This window comes from Chaetodon auriga, chromosome 2 (assembly GCF_051107435.1).
Source record: "Chaetodon auriga isolate fChaAug3 chromosome 2, fChaAug3.hap1, whole genome shotgun sequence".
Classification (NCBI taxonomy): domain Eukaryota; kingdom Metazoa; phylum Chordata; class Actinopteri; order Chaetodontiformes; family Chaetodontidae; genus Chaetodon; species Chaetodon auriga.
Window position 1 is genome coordinate 12,568,276 of NC_135075.1, and position 23,026 is coordinate 12,591,301.

A 23,026-nucleotide genomic window follows, 5' to 3' on the forward strand; every position below is an offset into this window, starting at 1 on the left:
ACAACACACATGTTTAATGTACATTTTCAGTGGTGCCTGCTGAGCTGAAAGTTATCTGTCCACAGAATGATGATTGATTATTTTAGCTCAAAATACAGTAGAAATGAGCTAATCTGGTCTGAGCAGGAGGCGGACAGTCTGTTCGTAAACTGTCACAGTTTGAAGGACGGGATATTTTTAAATTTGTCCTGAAGCCTCTGAAGCCCTGCAGTCATTGGTACTCCTCGTTAAGTCTCATCCATCTCTTCCCTCTGGTGTCCACAGGGGGCCTAGGCATTATCTGTAGTTCAGAGAAAAACAAGGAGATGTCATCGTCAGTTCAGCCAATGATGTCGCTTCATGTCAGCCATGCTCACTAAGATAATGCTAACATGTTGAGGTTTAGCAGCAGCTTAGTTTAGCAAATTAGAAGTAAACACACAGTGCAGCTGGGGCTGATGGGAATATGATTAATATTACACAAATAAAAATGGTGACCTGATGATGGTGCTAGTTAAAAGTCAGGGGTTCAAAGGTATTTCAGTTCATCCTCTGGGCAACATGAGTGCGTGCACGATGTGTCACAGCAATTCATCCAATAATTGTTGACATATTTCAATTAAAACCTAGAAATGTCAACCTCACGTGGCAAGAAAAGGTAAAGGGGTCCCCTATGTCATTTAAATACATTGTCATCTGTCCAGCTAAATATCCTCATCCAACCTGTGTCTTCCTCACCCACCTTTCTCCTCCACCTGGAAGTCCTCGGGCAGCAGCTTGTCCTGCCGGCTGCCCAGGCTGAAGGCCACCAAGGACAGGATGAGCGAGTCCATGATGCTGATGATGGCCAGGATGTAGGCCCAGCGCACCGTGCAGTTGCCCAGAGTGTATTTGTCAGTGCGCTGACCACACATGCGCTTCACCTGCTCCGAGTCCCAGCCGTCAGGGTAGATCATACAGCCAATCACCATGCATGTACCTGAGAGAGGGGAACGTACAGGATGACTTCTATTGATGGCCAATATCACAAACCACCTCCTCCAGCTCCACCACTGAAACAACCAACAGCAACATGAAGAAGCCAGCAGAGAAATCAAATATAGACACTGCACTCATTCACACACACACACACACACACACACACACACACACACACACACACACACGTGAGTTGCCTAGCAATTCCAGAGCATCTCAACTCCAGAAAGATGAACTTGTTCATCCATTATTGACTCTGCAGACAGACAGACAGACTGACTGACTGACAGAAAGACAGAGAGGCGGCCTCGTGCTGCCCACCTCAGCATGTGCAGCCATGTGAAGCATCAGATGATGAGGTGAAACATTAGCACACACAAACTCCCTCTCTCTCTCTCTCACACTCACACACCTCACTTCTGCTTTCTGCACCTCACACTCTCACCTTCACTGACTCAAAGTTCTCCTGCTCGCCTTATTAACTCTCTTCCCTGCAGATAATCATTAAACTGCCACTGCTCATCAGGAAGTTTAACACTGACACCACCTGAAACAATCAGGACTCAGTTGTTCTATTTCATACATGTATGATCAAACCTGTTAACCTGTTTTTACATTTTCCCTTCATTTTCAGTGCTTGCAGTAAACCTCTCACAGACTGAGTTGGCCCTGATTAACTCTCCTCGTCAAAGAACTACACACTTCCTTGCACTAAGGTAATTGAAGGGAATAACCTTTGATAAAAGGTTTGTACAGCTCATACACGAAATGCTTGTATGGTCTCAGCGTCCCCCACTAAAATACCCATTTTAACGTAGTGTCTGGCGTTTAAAGCCAGCATATGCAAAAATTACAAAAACATGGAACATTTACAAATAATTTAGAGGCTTGAATACATTCAAAAAGATATTGTCTATGTGTGTCATATACAGACACATAAAGTCTGGCCTTCACAGGAGCATGCAGACACACTGAAGGTGTGAGCAGCGAGAGGAGAAAGTGGAACAGCACACCTCCAGGTTAATCTCATTATTTGTTTCATTACAGGCTTGTCCTTTCACTTGCAGCTGCATCTGTTCACAAGCTGCTTCATGTTTCAAAAGACCAGATCAGGTTTCACTCGGGTCTGTGTGTGCGTCTGCTAAAGGAAAGTGCTGAAATGCTGCTGATGTTGAACTGAAATTAACCAGCGGGGTCAAGACTTTGCCTTGGATATGATAGTCTGGCCTCTAATTTTATTAGATAACGTCTCTATTACTCTTCTGCAGGATCTCGTTACTGCTTTTGTGTGAGTTTTCGAGTATTTCTGAGGCTCAAATGAACTCATCTTTTAACCAAATGACATAGAAGTAGAGGTGCCATGTCCTGAGATTAGGTTTTCTTCACGATGTTTTGTTTTTTTTAAGTTTTATTCCACTCACAACTATAGTTACCAGTTACTTTTCAGATCAGATTTCAAGTTTTTTTAACATGATACACTGAGAAGAAATAACTACCTATACTAAACTAAAAAACTGAAAAAACTCACCCACTGATGTTTCAAGCACATGCATTTTCACATTGCTTTAATTCCAAAGAGCTGAATAAATAGCTAATTTTCTATTTGTTTGGGTAAAATTAGGTTTAATGGCAAAGGTAAAGTGGTAATGTGCAGTAAATATGCTGTGTATGCAGACATGGAAAGAAACTCAAAACGATGTACCCAGTTTATGAGCGTGGAAGCGGTGTGTACTTTTGTAGACTGTAGTTTTCGTCTTATATTCTGTATGTGAAATAGTTTATATATGGGTCAGAATGCACGTTTTATATGAATCAAATAAGCTGTTGTAAACCATAAAGTAACTTCCATGTGCGCAGGCAGCTATCCAAACTTTGGTCAAACCCTGGAGCTCACTGGAGGCCAGCTGCATCCAGGCGCAGATCTTGTAGACGCTCCCCGCGTTGCAGAAGAAGAAGAGGCTGAAGCAGACGATGCTGCCCACCACCAGCAGCATGGAGATCCCCACGAAGAACATGGCCGTCTTGAACGCGCCGGACGGGATGGAGCCGAAGTCCAGCGCGCTCCCTTTGCAGGTGAGCTCCGAGGTGAGCGCGTTCCCGATGCAGTAGTGGAAGAGGCCGAAGTACCCGGCCTGCGGCGTGTTGACACTGTCCCCGATCCAGTACGGCTGGATGAACACCACCACGGTGATGACGGCGAAGGTGATGGTGAACACCGTCCACAGCACGCCCACGGCGCGCGCGTTACGCACATAGTTGGTGTGGTAGATTTTGGCTGCTTCCTGAGCTGGGAGCATGGCGAGAGGAAAAAAACTCCTTCTTTCTCCTTTTAACGTGTTAAAAACGTGAACAGCTAACAGCCTTTAAACTTCCAGTTTAAACACAAAACACCGTCTTTAAATCCCTCATTACCGAGTGCTGCATCAAACATGACAAGAAGTTTCTCCTAATTTAACACTACAAATAGCACCACAGAGGTCATTAGGCTCCATGCACTAACTTAGAGGGTGCCATAGCAGCTCAGCCTCCAGAGTGTTCAGTGTGATCCCCTGTGCATCAGCTGCAGCAGGGTTTCCTCTGCAGGGGAGGCTGCGGTCTGCAGATAATGAATGATTAATGGTCAAACGATCTGCAGAGTAGAGTAACACAGGTGGCAAGCAAGGCTGTTCTCCTTTCACTTTCACTGGCTGTAATCACTTCCCTGTATTTTATTTCGGATTTTAACTTTTAAATTCACCAGGTGTTGGGTCAGACCTACTATAAAAGATCGTTTTTCTAATTTTTGGCTTAAAATAATACTCATATATGCTCATATGTACATGTACATTGAGTTTTTCTTAGTTCATACTGGCCATAAGGAAATCCCTTCTTACAGCAGCTCTGTGTGTTGTTTATCCCATCACACACTGACTCTCCTGCCAGTTCACATGCAGCCACTCCCCTCCGCCCTCCAGGACCGCCCTGTCCAGTCACCTGACCTCACCTGCACACCTGATCCCCCTTCCCCTCATCAGCCCTGCAAACACCCTCTCCACTCATCCCCTGCCAGATTGTTTGTGGTGCTCTTGCTCTGTTTTCTGCCTGACCACCTTTATTTCGCCTTGGTTTTTATTTGCCTGCCTGCGTTTCAACTTTTGTCTGTTTTTGACCACCGGTGCACATAATCTTCTACCTATCCTGCTGTGTTACAGAGCTGTAGTCATTGTTCCCTCTACCCAAAGTTCCCTCTTTGTGCTTCAGCAGACAGCCTTGGCTTGCCGAGGGACAGACCACAAAGAAGACATTTTGACCTCAGAACACAGTCACTTTGAAATAGATACACTTAATTTGATTAACTTGGGCTGTTAAGCCTCATGCAGCTAAACTTCACAATGCATTTCAAGTCGGAAGTAAAGACTGTGATGATATGGATCCATATTTCTGATGTTGAAATTATCAATTTTTATTTATTTATTTATTTAATATTCTCAGACCAACTTAATTGCATGTGCTACAGTGTAACACTAGGTGGAGCTACAGAGCTTCAGTGTGACTACATCTCTCTGTCAGGCTCTGACGCCAGTGAATTTCCATCAAATCCCTCCTCAGACAAATTCCAAGTTGCAAGTTCATATGATTTTGGTCACATGTCCTGAGGAGTTAGAGTTAGAAGAGTCAAGCAACGAGATGACAAACAGTGCGGTAAAACTAGAGGAAACTTGCTGGATTTGAACCTTCACCTAACAGACAGACATGTTACCATAAAACACCTCCTTTCTTAGTGTTATATTATTATTTATCTATTATTGGATTACTATTATAACTGATGCATGTGTAAATATTTTAATGCTGTAGCTGTTGAGATGGAGCTAACTGTAACCCCTTTATATGCCATTTAATCTATAACAATGGATTACATATATTTTAAAATGATGATATCTTTTATATGCAAATTCTTAATCTGCTCAGTGACTATTAGCAAATGCAATCAAATAAATGTAGCAAACAGTACAATATATCCCTCTGAAGTTTAGTGGCCTATAAACCCACAGAGGATGTTACATTTTCATCCTTTTTCCGATTCTGTGTATTCACCTATTGTTTGTGTTAAAATGTTTTCCTGTTCATGATCCTTGTCGTCAATAAAAACAAACAAAAAAACACACAATGTCTCAAATCTGCTGCATTTATTTCAGCAACATTAAATTATACTGTATTTATTACAGTCACATGTGGGCTGTAAATGCAGCTATTTCCTCAATGCATTTCGCCCACAGCAAAAGTTGTACTGCTGTAACATAACGCGTTCAGTCGTCACATCGTGTTCTTCCATGTTCCTGTTCCATCTTTTGTTCTCAGTGTTGGCTAACATACCGTTGCACATGGCTGTATTGACTTAAAGAGGCCCTTTCACATACTTAATGCTGACATATCTGACCTTTAGGTAGCTCTCAGATCCTAATCAGCCAGTTCTTAGATGCACAAAGCCCCCACTTACTGGATGATGTCTTCTTAGAGGCTGATTTTTTTCTTTTTCTTTTCTTTTTTTTTTTACCTAGAATCCATCGTTTTTCCCTGAAAAATGTCTCTGATGTTTCGTCCCAGTTTGTATTTTTCTTTACTGTTGATGTGCATCATGTAATAGATTGATACATCTGTGTGCAACGGTGGGTGTGTGCATGTATCTCCATGTGTGTATGAGTGTGGGCGCTGGCGTGTCAATGCACTTAGCTTTATTAAGTGATACCGCCCCAGAGTGAGAGGGAGGCTGTTTATAATCAAGTTATTCTGGAGCAGCAATCCAATTTTCCAACACAGAATGGAGTGAAATTGTGTGTGTGTGTGTGTGTGTGTGTGTGTGTGTGTGTGTGTGTGTGTGTGTGTGTGTGTGTGTATTTATGTGATCTTGTGCATGCGACAGAGGTTGAGATTTTCTTCTCTCCTTCTGCATGTTTTTATATATTGTATGTGTGCATGCCAAGACAGCAAATCATGAGCAAGGCCCTGCTGACACTGGTCTCCTGACATGGTGTAGATAAAATAAGGGCAATACAATACAAAGTTGCACATAAAAAATGTTGAAATAAAAACTAAGAAAAAAAAGTTATCTATGGAGCTCTGTCTCTATGGCTTTAAGGGGAATTTCTGGGGTGTGCTGGTGCTTCTTATCTCCATTTTCATGTCATGTGTATGTGTGTGATTAACCCTTTACACCCTCTTCAGGCCTATTAGCTCTGAGAGTCTCTGCGAGCACAAAGAGGCTTTTCTGCCATTTCAGCATCTCTTCCTGTCCCTTTCTGCCTGCCATCTTCACAGGCTGTTTCCATAGAAACGAGGGGCTGGATTGCCCTCAGAGCGAGATGAGAGGGTAGGTGACGGGGTAAGACGACAGAGAAGATGAGCACACAAAATTACACTAATTTAATGACAGGCTGTTTCAATAGTGAGTCGGTGAAACTAGCTTGTGATCTTCCTTTCATCAACCATTAAAATCACAGCCAGATTCACATCAAATTATGTTTACTTTCATTACAGGAAGTGGATTTTTCTCCAAAATTTGGAAGACTTTCAGTGATGTGAATTGGTAGAAACACATTAGGTATTATGGGTGATATGCTCGAGCCTGACAGACTTGGTGTGTGTGTGGCAGAAAGGGGGGCTGTCACAGATGGACTCTATTAGTCTTTCATGTATGTGTGAGTAAAAGCACTGAGTGGTCCCCTGCTTGGGGCAGGGGACCACTCACCAAGAACAACCACTCCTCTCATCTTGACCTCCTCCTCTCAGCGCACATGCAGACACACAGTGGCCTCGTGCCCTGTGATGCTGCAGTAACTCAGTCAATGAGTGTCACCAGCTCTCTGAAACACCCCGAGGCGGCGGCAGTCACTATGAGCTGTCCTCCAGCCTCCACCCCGGCCGCCGCCCAGTCACAGCCCAGCAGGAAGCATCAGAGCAGGGGCAGAAACGGAGCAAAGTGTGGGTCAGCCTGTGCCCTGGGGATGGAAGCTGGAATGTAGGTCTGCTCTAGAGGGGATCATGTTTATGACTCATTACTGATCGCTCAGCACTGTTACATCCCAGGGTGATTGGTGATCTGTGTGTGATTATATGTCTACACACGGGCTCCTCCGGGCTCACATACATATATACTTAAAGTATTATGTATTTCTGCTTTATGCAAAAGTATGGTAAACCTGGAAGATATATCAATTTAACATCATATTGGGATACAATTTAAATATTTGTTTCCTGTTCTACAGTGCTACAATGTTCTTAACCAATTACAGCTACGAGAAAAGTAACTCCTACTTTAGATTAAAATAATCGCAAAAAATTGGGGGAAATACACTTTCTTGTTGAGCATTAGATGTCAGAAAATTGATACCACTCTCATATCTGGTGCTAAATAAAAGGCTACAGCCAGCAGGTGATTAGCTCAGCTGAGCATAAAGACCTGAAACACAGACCTCCATCAAAGGTAACGAAATCTGCCTGTGAGCATCTCTAAAGCTTCCTAATTAACACGTGATATTTCATTTACTCGAACATCTGGACTGATTATAAGGAAGCCTATGATTCAATGCCTCACACATGTTTACTGGAGTGCTATAAAAAGACAACAGGACACTAACAACCTTCATCAAAAACTCAGTGCAGCAGTGGAAAAAAATACTAGAGACCACCTCAAAGACATTCACACAGGTAACCAACAGATGTAACAATCCCAAGTGACCACAGTATCAGGAAGAATGAGAAGCTAGAGAAACCAACCTGAAGAAGGAAGGCCTAGAGTGAAGATGAACACCACAGTAGATGCAGACCCCCAAACTTGGAGAGTGGCTCCAGCAAATTCCAGGAACAACATCTGAGGTCTTTGTCCAGAAGAGTGCAGCTAAATACTGTACACAACCCTCAAATTAGCAGCAGGTCTCCTTTGGTTAATCTTGCTAACCTCACAAAGACTCCAGGATTAAACAAATTACATATAATGTGTTAATTAGCGAGCTTTAGAGGAGCTTGTCTGCAGATTTTGTAACAATTGAACAGAGCCAGGCTAGCTGTTTCCCCTCGTTTGCAGTATTTATGCTAAGCTATGCTAACAGGCTATGGCCTTATATTTAGGAAACAAATATGAGAGCATGATTAACCTTCTCATCTAACTCTTGGCAAGAAAATGAATAACTATGTAATACATAATATATTTCAGACAAAGTCAAACACTTTGCATGCATGCAGGCATGACAGAATATCCTGTAACTCAAACTATCATCAAATTATTCAAATCAAGTCAAAAATATTGTTGCGGTATTTTTGTGATTTTCAGTTCCACTCAGCTCAGACGTACTTTCAGTACTTTCACTCTCAAAGCTGAGAGTGAAATCTGAGCTCTGCAGGGTTATGGGACAAAGCACTACAGGGGGTCTGGCACTGCCAAGAACAGGCAAGGACCTGCTCTGCATTATGCCACTGCAGCTGACATACATAAATCTAAAACACATAAGCAGCTCCTCTGTCAGACACATGCAAACATAAAACATGGACAACATCAAACATGTGTGCGCGCACCTCTTAGACTCAGCCACATATTCCCATTGTGAAGGAAATGAAGGGAAGCGTAATTCAACTGCCTGACTTTTCATTCTGCCGATGCACCTGTGTGTCTGCCAGCCAGTGAGACGTCAAATGTGTGTTTGCGTAATCCTGGCCAATTCAAACAGTTTTGTTACGGTAAAGAATGGAGGATTAGTTTATGGAGCTTCAAAGCCAAATATAGAAAACACATGTGAGGGATTATAGACACATCAAAGCATAAGGGTGTAGAATACATTAGGGTGCAGTTTCATCTTCCAGCTCCCTCTCTCCGTCTTATGTCTTGTCTTTTTGCTGAAGGAGGCAATGTGATGCACAGGCTGGAGTGGTGAAAGACAACACTGGCCCTAAATGCATCACAGGTTTTGCTCACAAGGCTGATATATAGATTTTACACATCACAGTACGTATATTGTGATGGAAATTTGCCGGAGGGCGATCTTTGCTTTTGTGCATTATCAGTGTCTTGTACATTATTTTTCATCAGTGTGGCAATGCAAGATGTCTTATTTCAAAATGATGAATTGAACATGTGAAAAATATCTGCAGAAAGACTGTGGTACATACAGTTATGAGTCATCTTAGTCATCTTATATCAGGTCAGGATATAATCACATGCTGCAGAAATGAGAAGATGGGCCATCAAGTAAGATTCATAATGTGTGTGTGAGTGTGCGTGTGTGTGTGCCCATGTATTATGTTGTGGGGACATAAATCTGTTTACACGGTCACTCGCTGTACTTGTGGGGACAAAATGCAGGTCCCCATAATGAAAATCCTTCAATTTTAGAGTGAAGACTGAGGTTAAGGTTAGGGTAAGGTTATGATTAGGGTAAGTCTCCAGGAAAGTCTTTGTAATGTCCTCAAAAATGATTACAAAAACGTGTGTGTGAGTGTGTGCGCGCATGTGTGCTGCTGGAAGAAGAAAGTGCCAAATCCAAGTGGGAGAATGAATTACCGACTTCACCGTGACTGACAGACCCGAGGGCGGCTGGGCTGATTGTATTTGAACGCCTCTTATGTAATTAGGGTGCTGTTTGACTGTGTGTAGCCCTAAATATAGGGATTATGCTGCAGTTTGGCAATTGCAATATTAAAATATCTTGGGGGTTTTATAACCCACACAGTATGGTTATGAAACGTGCTTTTTACATTGGAAAGTGCTGAGGAGGAGGTGGCACACAGAGGAGAAATGAGCCAGACTGGATTGGAAACCTGTAAACATGCCTGAAAGGGACTTAACACATGCTCAGGAGAACTGCGCTGCCTAATTATGTAACAGTTTGTACGAGTTGGTCTTAAAAGTTCACCAGACGCAAGCTAAGGCGGGTGTGTGTTTGCGTGTGCACCACCCCTGTTTGTGTGTTGTCTTGGCCCAGTTGCGGTGGCCGGTTCCCAGCAGATCTAGGAGGATTGTGGCTTTATCCTCATAACTGGATGTTAATCTTGTGTGGAATCCAGCACTGCTCCCCGGGAGCATAGCCTGTCCAGCACTAACATCGCCACCTGGTCCTCGGGACAACACACACACACACACACACACACACACACACACACACACACACACACACACACACGCACACACACACACACACACTGCTGGTCATAAGCTCCTCTGTGCACACAGAATAGGTTTATACTTAATGCAACCATTCACAGACCGTGTTTCATTACATAAAAGTGGTGGTGACTGTGCAGGGACGTTTGTCTTATTCACCACTACACAACTGGTTGAGCTGCCTTCTACATGGTCCAACAGCATCAGTACAAAACCCCACCTAGATGAAGTTGTATTCTTCTGAAGTTGAGAAATTGCCAACTGAGTTGTGTTTGCATTGTACTGGGAAATAACTTGCTACAGTTCAGACATGTCACTGGCAAACTGTCAGTTTGAACATGACTCATAGATAATGATGAGGATGAGGATTTGGGTAAGTCGGAGGTTTGAGTGGGTTCCACTCTGGCCAGCATAAGACAAAGGGGAAGTGGTTTGGTGACTTTGCACTGATGATTTAAAGCAGTACAACAGACACTTGGCTGTATCAGCATGAGAGAGGAAACTAAAATGAGGAGGGAAATAGGCAAACCTAGGCAGTACAGATCTACAAGACAGAGAGAAAGGCTGAGGAGGAACAGCATCATGTCTGTTTGACTTAGCTAAGAGAAAGGATTTCAGTTTCCCCTTTTGCAGAAATCTGACTCAGCAGGAGAGGGAAGTGAGCAGAGTTTAACTTCCTATCCAAACCAGAGCAAATCAACTCCGTTTTCTGCTGGAACATAATAACCTCTGCATGAGTTTCAGCCTTTGACCTTAAGGTGTTTGAACCGGTGGCCCCTCCTCTCCGTCATGGGAACAGTCTCCCTCTGTTTATGGCAGTTAAACGGACCTCAGATGTCGCCGCCGGCGGTCGTGGTGCTGGATCTTTGTAATCTTTACTGCCCCATGTGGGTGTGCTGCTGGGAGGGACCACACGGGCCTGTCGAGCCCGCTGATTGGTCTTTCAGATTCAATAAAGGCGGGGATAATTCAGCATTTAGCCGAACTGCGTGTCAATCGAATGCGATTATGCTGCTTTCAGGGACTCCTCTGTATTGTTGTAAACTATAGAAAGTCCATTTAAACTAGGGAAAGAGGGATTGAGATAGGCTTCTTGTGCTTTACTTCAGTATTTCAGTTTTTGGCACTGACTATATTTTACTGCACTGCAGTTATTTGTTGGCTATAGCTAATTTGTAGATGAATAATTTACATGAAATCATGTAATCAGCCCAAAAAATATGATACACTGTTAGAGATTAAACTACCAAACAGTATATAAAACAGTTACCTCCACCATGACCAGCTGCAATGTGTCCTGTTTACTTGTTAATGCATAGGTTTATAGTAACAACCACTATAAAATACAATAATTTACTACTAAGAGGAGTCACGTTACTTGTATAGTTCTTTGTTTTTTCTTTGGCATTGTGATATTGCCTTATTGTGGAGGGGCACTGATTTTAAACATGAAGTTCACTTTATTTGTCAGGAGGAGCACTACTCAAACTGTATAAACAGTATTTTGTGACTCTGCAGGGAACTTTCCAAAGTTCAGACTTAAAGTTTAAGCAGAAAACCTTTGGTGCTTAAAATAAGTGGGCATTAAGAATCTAGTGTGAGATGCAGTGTTTTGGAACTTGAGCCATACTGGGGAGTAAAAGCTGTTTATCTCAGCCTCTGCTGCATCAGTCTTGACCATTATTTTCTTTACCAGTTTCAATATATCTCCCGTTCCCCAACTTTATGGAAATGACATGCTAAATTGCTGGAAAACCTCTTTAAGTAAAGGATCTGAATATTTCTTCCACCAGGACCTCTTTGTTCATGTACAGCACACGCTTATTGTTTTGGGAATGTTTTGGATTTGCATGATACAACTCGACAGCAGCTGAGCCAGCATTGTCTCTATCCATATCCATGGTGATGAGTGTGGCAACTGGTAAATAACTATTGATTTACCATTTTCCATTTCAGCCTTATTTCTGGGTGAAATGACACTTAAACCCCTGTAGTGCACTGTGAGTCGGAAGGTATTGATTTTTGAGTGGCAAAAACCGTCTGCTCAACCGCTCCAGATTTTCTTCAAATTTCCGACCGCCCTTGAAGGCAGCATTACCCCCTACAGTTTACGGTCTCTGCGCCGCTCCAACGTGATCGCGTCTGTGTGAGAGCAGCGGTGTGCTTTCAGAGGAGCGCTCATACGCTTCACTCAGACGCACTTTAAACAGGATGTAGCGACTGAGACCGAGCACGGAAAGAGAACAAGAAAAAAAAAAGCGGGTTAAACTCTGCGATGTGACAACCACCAGCGAGCCAGAAATGAGCGCCACAGCGGAGGAGAAGCAGACGACAGGAGGAGTCCCGATGAGGCAGCTCGCCGCCGGCAGGTCTTGACGGCTGCTCCCGCTGACCTGAGACGCCCCGCACCGCCGCAGCACCGCACGGTTTCCACACACACCGAAAAGCCAACGTAGCCGACATCCTCCACATCCCGTCGGTGAACCTTAAAAGCGATAATGGCGAGCCTGGGCGACTGCTGTGTGAAGGTGGCGTTGAGGTAAGCCTCCTACGTCTGTCTGCTGGAAATCTGCCGACCTTAGCAGACCACATTGTGTCTGTGGCTCCTGGCGATCAATTAAACGCATCCCGCACACCTATCGTCTTATTTTACACGTTCAGACACTCAGTGTCTCTGCTTGTTGTAGGATACAGCAGGTTACACAGCCTCTGAGTCTTACACCTTGTGTTGTAATACGTGGGTGGTGCTCTGCACAGTATTGATCAGGCAGCACCACGCTATCTCCATATGATTGTTTTCATGTATAAGTTCTGCACAGCATTGACACGTTTCATGTGAAGCGGCGGTTTGCGTTCAGGGTTTAACATTGGGTGAAGTGACAAGGACAGCTGCAGCCAGGTGCAGGGAGGAGAATGGGCGTTTCTCTCCAAACCAAATTTATTTATTTATTTTTTGCATTATTATTCTCAGAGGCAACTACCTGCAGTCTCACCTTATCCTAACCGTGCAGTGAACGCCTCATATGGCTCAGATTGCTCCATCAAGCAGGGCTTGAAGGCAGAGGCTCTTTAATTTTTTATTTATTTTTTAAATTCGGCCTCTGCAAATGAGTCGAGCACAAAGAGATGCTCTCCTTCAGAGCTGTGTCATTCACTGCCTTTGTTGGAAATGCACCCAAAAGCTCGGGCAGCACAGCAGCTGTTGGCTTCATGTCAGCAGATATTAGCAGCCCATCGATTGAGAGTGCCAAGGCTAAATGCTGATTTGAAAGAGATCATTTAAATGTGCATGTGCTGCTGGCCACGCGCGCCTCTGAAACTGGGAGGCATGACTGGAGTGTGATGGGGGCTGCGTCTGTAATCACCCTCATTTTGCAGTGAGTGGAGCTGAGGCGGTGGTCTGACAGACCCACTGTCCTTCAGCTCGGACGCTCCCAGACTCAGAGCAGCTAATGAATCCTACTAGGTCACACTGAGAGTCCTTTATGAGAGGATGAGCGTTGTATTGCACAGATGCAAAGGATGAATGTGATTAAAATAGGCATCCTTACACCCTCTCTGTGCAAATGTGAAGCAACTGCAACAAAGTAATAGCCAAATTCAACCATTCCTCATCGAGGAACCCTTTTACGTTCTCCAACCCCAGTCTGGGACCCATTGATTTAGCTCAGTGGGGGTTGAGAATGAAGTTGGGGGGGGGCGGGTCGGCCCAGGAGAGCAGCCTTTTAAGACCAACGTTACAACCGATGGCCCCATTTCCCCAGGGGAAGTTTCAGAGTCAGCTGTCAATCAGCCGCTGAGTGACTCTCCTTTGTGCCTGTTCACAGCGACAACTGTAACAGGAAGTGGGGTGGGTGGTGCTGACTGAAAAAGCAAAGAAAAAAAGGTGAAAAGAGAAGCCACAGAGACGACTGGTGGCTGCTGTTCAACTGAAGTTATTGATTAAAGTCTAGAGGCCGAATCGGAGGCTTGTTGACAGAGTGCAGCTGAACGAGTGAAGGCGACAGATTTCACTACACACGCCACACGTCCGCCCGTGCGCTGAGCTGCGTCTGCGTCTTCTTTGTGGTGATGCAATATGGTCATGATCCTCAGAGTGTAAGCGTTCTTTTCACTGCTGAACTCACATCTCCCTCAGCAAGAGGAGGCCAAGCATCATAATCACAGCAGCACCTTTTAAATCAGTTTTATTAGCACGAGCCTCACATTGTAATTAAACAGCGTTTGTGTAATTGCACGGCCTCGCTGGTGGGCGAGCTAGCACTGCTCCTTTTCATCATGTGTGATCTGTGTGTGTATTTACATGCCCTGTGAGCGCCACCAAAAGCGTCTATGTTTGACAGGAAATGGGAAGCCCACAAATAAACACAGAGAGAAGGATAACTTCCTGCCGTACAAACGACGCTTTTCCCAATGACCGCCGATGGTCTTTCTTTCTTTTTTTTCTTTCCCTGAGAAACTCGGCCGACGATAAGAGAGGATGGTCTTTAATTGCTCCCATGTTGTGCAGACCCTCAGGCAGACTGCATACAGCTCTGCATTTGTGTGTGTGAGTCTGACATAGTCTGAGTCGCCAGCATCCATTTCCTGAATGTCTGCGCTGCTTTCCCCTAAACAATGTCCATATAACCAATGACATGACCTACAATCCTGCACTCAGACCTGACTGCCTGAGGAGTGGATGTGGACACACACACACACACACACGCACGCACACACTGACTTAAAGTCAATAGTCCTGCATTGCAGTCAAGTCAAACACGACAAGATGCATGTAATGTAACCCCCCTCCTAAGTGGCTGCTGTTCAGTTGTGTCTGGCTTGGCTCTTCCATCTTTGTGCAGCTGTGTTCAGTCACAGGAGAAGCTTAGTCTGATGCAAATGGGCTATGAGAGCGAGACTCCCACATTTTCTCAGTCATCTGAACCCCACTCACACAGACATACGTGCAGTTTCAGTTCACCTCGAGAAAGCCTCCTCCTCCTCCTGTTGATCTTATATTGAGTGCTGCATTTGCCCCAGATTGAAAGCTTTATGCTGGGGCTCTCTCAAAGCGTGCACATGCCTCTATAAATGTCAATAATTCAGCTTTTGTGTGTATGCATGTGCGTTGGGTGTAACTTGACAAGAGAGTTATGAGCAGAGTGCAACTTTCCATTTGCATATCGATCTCTCTCCTGCTGTTTCTCAGCAGCTCTGCCACTTACTCATTTCAGACCGGCGAGCAACTCTTGTCATCTTCTACCGAAGTGCTAAGTCAGCCTCCGTGTCTGTGTATAAATAGACACAAAGACAAATCTGTTTAGCGCTGTTGTGGTCTTTGACCTTGTGACTGTTGCTTGATGTTCTCACCTTAACAGACTTGTCCTCCAGGCTGTCCTCTCCGTCTGATTTGAGCTCTGTTGCCAGAAAAAGACCTGAAAGAATTACCAAAGAATGATTCATCAGCCCTGGACGTCCTGTGCATCTGTGGTTCCAGATGATGACAGAAATGGAAAAAAACTAAACAAAATATTCAGTGTTCTTTCAGACCCCACATGTGGGTGATTTTGGACAGTTATGACGCAGAGCATTTTAGCTTAAAGGCGCTCAGCTGAGGGAAAGGATTATCTTTTGTCTCTCTGGTCATCTGCTAACATGTTGATCAACCGGCGCTCTGCTGAAGCACAAAAGTTGATCATAAATCCATAAAAGTGCTGTGGGCTTTTGCCACGGCACGACCAAAACACTGGCTTCAAAACAAAACAGAGTAGCGGAATACAACTACGGAAGGGGCCCCTCACAGCTGATACACAAAGGCTTTAAATGGCAGTAAAAAAAAAAAAAAAAGGTTGTGTTTCGTTGTTGGACGTATGTCCTGTGTAGGCTACCAGTCTCGCCTGTTTCCTGTGTGTGTTAATCGTTTGCCACACAGGCTCTGTCTGGGTTGCAAACCTCCCTGGGGGGTTGCCTTTAAACGGACTGGAATCCGGTGGGAACTCGTGGAAGTGTTTTTCTGTGTGAGTTATCAGCCTGCTTGTCACACGCTTGTGCCGCAGTGCAATCTCCTCATGAGTGCATTCTTACACTTGGTCTCAACATTCACCCCCCCTGCAGATTTACGGTCGCTGGTCGGGAAAAGTGAAAGCAGTTTTGCGTTGTTGATGGGAGTCGCCGCTGAAGTTGTTTCCAATCAGTGATTTTGCCCGATCCGAGGGAAGAGGAGCAGGAAACGTGACAGGGCACACACCCAAGTCGTCCGTCCACAGCTGTGCATCACTTCCCCCTCACGCTGGCCTGCTGGGTCACATGTTTTTTTGTTGTTGCCTTTCAATCCTAGCAGTGCTAACAGTTTTGTGGTATGAGTGCTAAAGACATTGCCTGTCTAGGATTGCTGAGCATTGTGTGTGTGTGCAGTATGTTCCGTATATGCGTGTGTCACTGCAGTGCAGATGAAGGAAACCTCTGACCTGAGACCTGAAGGTTAATAAGAACAACATGGACACTCAGGCTGCACAGGCTCAGGGGCTTTACAAGCAGACTGTGGCCAAGGAGGTGTTATGGGACAAAGAAGTTAGTGAGGTTGCCGAGCTACATCCCATAATCCTGCTTCTCCAAACAATAGCACAACTCTACGTAATGACACGTCTGATGATAGGTGCACAATAGAGCTTTTTGATGATGTTTTTTTGTGACGGCCTGACTGTCAGGGAGTGTATAGAGCACAGCATGGGCATTCAAAGCAGTTGTGCAACTGTGCTGTTGATGAACTTGTCCCTGTTCAGTGCATCAGCACTCCCAAATGGCGTGCTGCTCTTGCAGAATGACTTCCTGTAAGGCTGCCGCTGGACCATCCACACTTTCTTGTTCACTTCCTGCTTTGTGAGCTGCTGATGAGACCGTTGACACGATTCAGTTAAGACCTCAGAGAGAGCGTGAAACTGAAGGAAAACAGACTTGAAGTTAAGCCTCGGGCCATTTTTTATAAACCCTCTAAGAGTTAGTCTGCTGCTCTGCAGCCTGAGCGAGAGAATCGGCTCAGTCCTGCTTTATAAAAACACATTTTTCTGCTCTTCTGCGCCAATAAAGGCCCGTTGTCTCAAACTTCAAAATGGAAAACATGATTGATCACGAGCATGCTGCGTTCTCTGATCCCACCTCAAGACTTCCCTCTAAACGTTTGCCTCATCTTTTTATTTTCTCTTGCTCAAGCTTGTCTGCACCATGAGCAAAATAAAGCGTGAGACTGTGACCAAAGTGCTGGAAAGTCACCAGCTCTCTCTCCCCCAGCTCCTTCCACCTCCAATTCGCCCACTCTTGCACGTGCACAGACACAATGACACACAAACGCACACACACACACACAGATCTGTATTTATTTGAATTCGTCCATTTGAATTCAGTGAGAAATGAAAGGCTCCTCAGTTTGAACATTTGCATTTTTCTGTTATCAGGGTCCCATCGCGTGTCAGCTGGAGCTGGCTTTCTATAATAATTCATGCTGCTTGGACACAAGAACAGCTTTTTTACAGATTGTACGGCAGCACAGAAAACAGTTAATTTCCTAATTTTTTCCAGTGTTTTGGTTAGACTTAAATACATTTCTGTAGTCTGCATGTTTGATGAACCATATAACCAGTTTGTGTGTGCTGACATTGTTGTGGTCACTTAGAAATCACTGGGGATCTGTGTGTGTGTGTGTGTGTGTGTGTGTGTGGGAGGGGGGATGAGGCGTAGCAGAGGCCCTTTAAACAGAGCACCTCTTGGGTGAGTGTAGACAGAGGACACAGTGTGAATGAGTCTGATGTCACTGCAGGCCTTTGTGCTCTGTGCTGAGTTTGCACACACACACACACACACACACACACACACACACATACAGATAAAGACACACTGAGCAAAGACAGAGAATTGGAGGGTAAATGGGGATGAAGACCAGGCCATATTTTCATACAGGAAGGGCTGAAAGAAAGAGGTTTGTGGAGTCCATTTTTGATGTCGTCTTTGTTTTAGAAGCTGCTCTCCGTCCTCTGAAAAGAGCGATGCTTCCTGCGATTCAACACAACAAATACAAAGAAAAATCAAAGAGGAAAAGATACGCAGGAGGGTGGCGGACAAAGGGGGTGGGCGTGTGTGTCTTCTGTTGTCAAAAGGGCTACTGTAGCGTGCAAACATGAGCTCTTAGCCAAACATGCAGTCAGTCTGCATTGGGTGCGTCCATGTGTGTGCATGCGTGTGCGTACGTCTGAGCATCGTGTGTATGAATAATTTGGGCACAGCTGCACGTGTTTGCCATATTCCCGCGGAGGGAGGAAGAGGCAGAGGGATGAAGGCCCTCAGGTGTTGTGTCTAGACTGTATAGAGTTAATTCACTTCTCTGTTTAAATGTTTAATGTCTTTTCTAAACAGTCTAAAATTACACTCCTCTGATTTTTTTCATGTGTGAACTGAGTGACAGGAGTGTAAAATCTAATAATTCTGTTCCTCCTACTCTCTTATTAATCACTTGTCTCTTTTGTGCCTCTCTAAACATACACTTAAACACACACACACACACACACACATACACACACATACACACACATCTTTCCTCGGCCCCTGACAGCATTGCTCACAGTAAGCAGGTCAGCGTTTCTGTGGGAGAGCTTTGCTGTGCTCTTTCTGTCTCTTCACTGTGTCCATCTGAAATGGAATTATTCATATTCGCGATGTTGTTCCTCCTGAATTCTTTTAAGTGAATTTTTTTAGCCCCCTGTGCCCTTCCTGAACAGCAAAATTGGATTTAGCTCGGTGAGTGAGTGAGTGAGTGTAGATATTAGGGACAAGACAAAAGACGTGAAGCTCTCCGAATGTGGGCCAGAGAGTGTTTGTGCGCATGCTTCAGTAGAGCTGCTGTCTGTGTGTGTGTGTGTGTGTGTGTGTGTGTGTGTGTGTGTGTGTGTGTGTTAGACCAGCTGGCCCATAATCACCTCCAGTGCTAAGTAGCTTAATCACTGCTGGAGTTTGTGTCTCTGAGTTTGTTTTGTGTTGTGGTGTGTGAATGGAGAGATGTGACAGCAGGCCGTGGCTTTAAAACAGCTGAATTCAGCAGGAAATGTTGAAGTGAACTGACATTTGGCTGCTTTAGAAGTGAACTTATCCTATACGATTTTAATTTGATCAACACAGCCTGCGAGTGCTAGTTAGCAAATGTTAGCATGTCAACACGCTAAACAAAAATGGTCAACAGGGTAAACAGTATAGCTGCTAAACATCAGCATGTTAGCATTGTCATTGTGAGCGTGTTAGCCCACTGATGTTAGCATTTGGTCCTGTTGATACTCTTGCTTGTTTTAAAGATAATCAAATAAACAGAAATAAGACTTTTCCTTTTAACAGCAATGAATAGAAAAATCTGGGATGTAGGACGCTGGCAAGACTATTGACGAACTGTGTAAGATAGACAGTTTTTGGCTAATACTGTAAAGCAAGGCAAAGAAGCTAATAAGACCCTAATTGACAACACACAGCTATTGAGAAAGTATGGGCAGTGAGTGTAACTGTACATCAGCCATGTGGCGGCAGATTTTTTTCTCATATATGATGAGATTGTATTGATTAGCACAGTGAAATCATCTTGTAGTTGTTGATTCAGGAAGTGTCTTGAACATGCCTCAAAGTACGAAGAGGTGGTAGAAGTCATTAAGATTATTTGCAGGCCATGTGGCCTGCGCTATGCTACCACACTGAAATACAAAATATGACTTCAAAATAGATACCGGAGTGAATTTATACTCGTAAAATGGCACTGAAGGCATGGACTTACAACTCCAATTCTGCTCAGATACATAGGCTAGTAGGATAAACTAGCTTAACACCCTTTCTGGTAGAAAATTAGCATTTGCCAAATTTAGCTGAAGCTCATTATCTTGTCTGCTCCACCATTCATCAGACTAATCATCATTATTCCAAGATCATAGACCATTTTTTGATTTATACTACTTCTACACTGACACTTAAGGAGAATACGCGTGTGTTCATGTACCTGACAGAAAAGCCAGGTCTTTAGCCCCTGGCTAGGTTCACATTCCTGCAGACAAACAGACAGACAGACATGGTGCTTGGCTACATTAGCACTCATGCTAAATGCTGTCTGACAGAGTGGGAGGCTGGGCTGGTGCTAATGCTAACCAGCCCTCCAGGGAGACAGACAGACAAGCAGAGTCATGGCAGCAGTCTGCAGCTCAGGGCAGTGTGTTGTACACTGTGTGTGTGAAGGAGAAAGGTGAACGCAGCCACAGGTTTCGGCAGAAATGTGTTTGTTTGACTGGCGACCTTTACATTCTTGAAATATATCACCACAACAAACAAATATGTCATTATTCCTAGTATTTTGTCTGGTTGTGTGTGCTGCAGTTGAAGCCTTCTAGATCTATCAGACAACATGAGAAACACCGTTTCACATTTGAATAATTCGCATATTGGCCCATGTGACATGCAAAATGCCTCACGTGAAAACATTAACTTCACATATAATATGATGTACAAAACGTGAAAAAGTCGTTACATGCACATGTGGGTTTCAATTGTTCACTTGTTCTGCATGGCAAAGGCATCCATATCATATTCCACATGTGAAGACACTTATTTTTTAAAGATCCTGGGTGATTAACAGCCAAATGAGAACCACATTTTTGACTCTTTATGAAGGACTGCTACTTGTTACCACTTTCCCTTCAATCTTTGATCTTTTTATGAACTCCCCACTGGGTCTCCCAGTGCCACTGCCATAATTTAGTTCCACGCTGGATCAATTTGTGACATAGTTTGTCAGTCAAGTCTGTCTCTGACAGTATCCAGACTGTAGGTATTCAAATAGAAGCCGTTATTGAAATTATACCCAGTTGTGGCACTAAGAAGCACTTTGGCTGAAAGCAGTGTTCATCAAAAACAACAAATGTTACTCTAATGGCCAGTGCTTGTTGAAGCTAATTGGCATCAAGCAGACATTGGCTAGCACCTCTCTGACCTTGACAAGGCCGTCTGTCATGAAAATGTAGGAAAGGAAGCTAATTTGATTCTTTCTTGTGCCTCCACCTCCCCCCATGGAGCAGCAGCAGACAGAGCAGACGAGGGGGGAAGGAAGGGAAATGAGGAGGTGGGGTGAGGAAGTGGGGTGGGGATTGACCCAGAATCAGCTCCGATGATGCGGACTGATGTGCCCTTGTAACAATGAGAGATGCTCATCTGAAAATGAATGATGATTACGAGTGTTTGACAGTGATGAGAAGTTAGTTTCTGACTGAGCAGCACAGTTTACGCTGTGATCATCACACCGTTATTACTATTATCAGTATGAATTATAGCATTGCATATGTGGTCAGGTAAATAACATATCTAAGACTTTTACAATCAAAAACCTTTAAGCATGAAGGGTGTTTCATCTGTGTCAAGAGCCTGAGGCCAGACCAGCATCTTTCACAGCTGATGTTCACCGCTTTCTGTTGTATTCCAGTTCCATGTGTAGCCTGTTTTCCGCACAACCCTGTCCCACTTCAGCTGATATTATCAGCATAAAAATGTGATATTTGAGACCCCTGGAGTGTCCACAGATCCCAATCTGAAGTTTTCTTGGCTTCAATCCACATTTTATCTTTGATGCGCTGGTTTGTCGTCAGGGGGCACGGATGCCTTTTCATCTTTTCGACTGCGAGCACAATAGACAAAAAGAAAGCAATGAGGCCACAGCCGTGCATTGAGACGGACCTTAAACTTACGACGACAGTGTGTGTCTTTTAGAAATAAATTCCTGATGGAGACGGTGAAAGATTGCTGCTCAGTTGGTTGATCTTTGCTGAACAGCTGACCTGGCCCTTTCCAGACAATGTAGGACAGCTCTGTCCTTGAAGTCTGGCTCAGTTAAGAAAACGCTCATGTTAACATCGATGAACCAGTTCGCTCAGTTGTGCTCCAGTGTGCATGCTAACACAACCAGTCAAACCAAATGAGCACAGTATATGTGAGCCCTGCTCTCCCTTATCGTTGGTTACCAATCGGCAGCAGTGCCTCAGGCTACAGGGCTGCCAGTCTGTGAGGTTAGTTTGATAGATAAGGTTATACAAAGGCTATGAGCAGTGGCTCGCATGTATTGTATGTCTGAGTGTGAGTGCTGAATGGACTGCTAGTGCAGCATCAGATGAGTGTGTAAAAATGCCTTTCAGTCTCACTCAGGAAGCAGTGAATATCCTCTGTCGGTGGAGTGGTTCTTTGTATGTGCATGGATTTGTCAGTAATCATGCAGCGAAAGTAGAGACACTTTTCATTGTTTCCATGATGGACGGAGTTGAGCACCACGTCATGGAATTGATATTAATGCTTTTATGACATGGCATGTACTTTAAACAGAGCAGTGCTGCAACTAACCTCTACTTTCAGTACTGATCAAGAGTAGTAGTGAAACATACCCATCGCCTTCTCAGAGGTTAGAATTGCAAAGTGCTTATATTGTCCTCATAATGATAATAAATCCTCATATCTAAAAATGTTTTGTCCAAACAATATGCTAAAATTCAAAGATGTTTAGCCCACACGACCACAGTATTTGGTGGCCTCGTGGACACATTGCATTGCACCAGGCGTGGTGCTCCGGGAGCATCAGCACGTGTGCATCAGTGTGGCGCCAAATGGGAGTGGCAGAAGGTGTCCACTGCGAGTCTGCCTGCCACCTCCTGTGCAAGCCAGCTGTCCACGCCCAGCGCCAGCCCCTTGTGACCGCTGTCCCACTTCCTCTACACATGTTTGCTTGTAATGCACACTGTTGTCTTCGCTTTCCCATTAACTGAACTCCTCGTCAGCTCTCCCTCCGTTGGCTTCATGCATCAGCGCCTCAGTTTGTCCAAGTGTTCCTCATTAGTGCTTTCTCTTGTGGCGCTCCCACCTGAGCCAGCCTTTTACCGTCTGAACCCCGCTGCCTTAGTGTCC

The 23,026-nt window shown here is 44.4% G+C and overlaps 2 protein-coding genes across 9 annotated transcripts in view; one reads left to right on the top strand and one right to left on the bottom strand.

The window, feature by feature from the left end:
* Positions 1–32: 32 nt before the first annotated feature.
* lhfpl5a (LHFPL tetraspan subfamily member 5a) lies at positions 33–3,254 on the bottom strand. The gene is made up of 3 exons (XM_076751139.1): positions 2,852–3,254; positions 722–958; positions 33–280 (listed from the first exon to the last, which is right to left on the bottom strand). The coding sequence occupies exons 1-3, from the start codon at positions 3,252–3,254 to the stop codon at positions 270–272; spliced, it is 651 nt and encodes a 216-aa protein (XP_076607254.1). The 3' UTR covers positions 33–269.
* An 8,938-nt stretch (positions 3,255–12,192) lies between these two features.
* Positions 12,193–23,026, top strand: part of kif21b (kinesin family member 21B) — a 60,134-nt gene continuing 49,300 nt past the window's right edge. For 5 of the 8 annotated variants that reach the window (XM_076754858.1, XM_076754901.1, XM_076754908.1 and 2 more), the window contains exon 1: positions 12,232–12,626. In XM_076754858.1, coding sequence (XP_076610973.1) covers positions 12,586–12,626 — 41 coding nt within the window. In that variant the 5' untranslated portion in view covers positions 12,232–12,585. Of the gene's footprint in view, positions 12,627–23,026 lie in introns of all 8 variants that reach the window. The other 3 variants (XM_076754876.1, XM_076754893.1, XM_076754916.1) reach the window with 1 other exon arrangement.

Bases quoted from the DNA above. Each gene is read 5' to 3' on its own strand.
- lhfpl5a (XM_076751139.1), bottom strand. From the start codon at position 3,254: ATGCTCCCAGCTCAGGAAGCAGCCAAAATCTACCACACCAACTATGTG. The intron at 959-2,851 runs GTGAGCTCCAGG...CCCCTCTCTCAG, and splicing joins CTGGATGCAGCTGGCCTCCA to GTACATGCATGGTGATTGGC.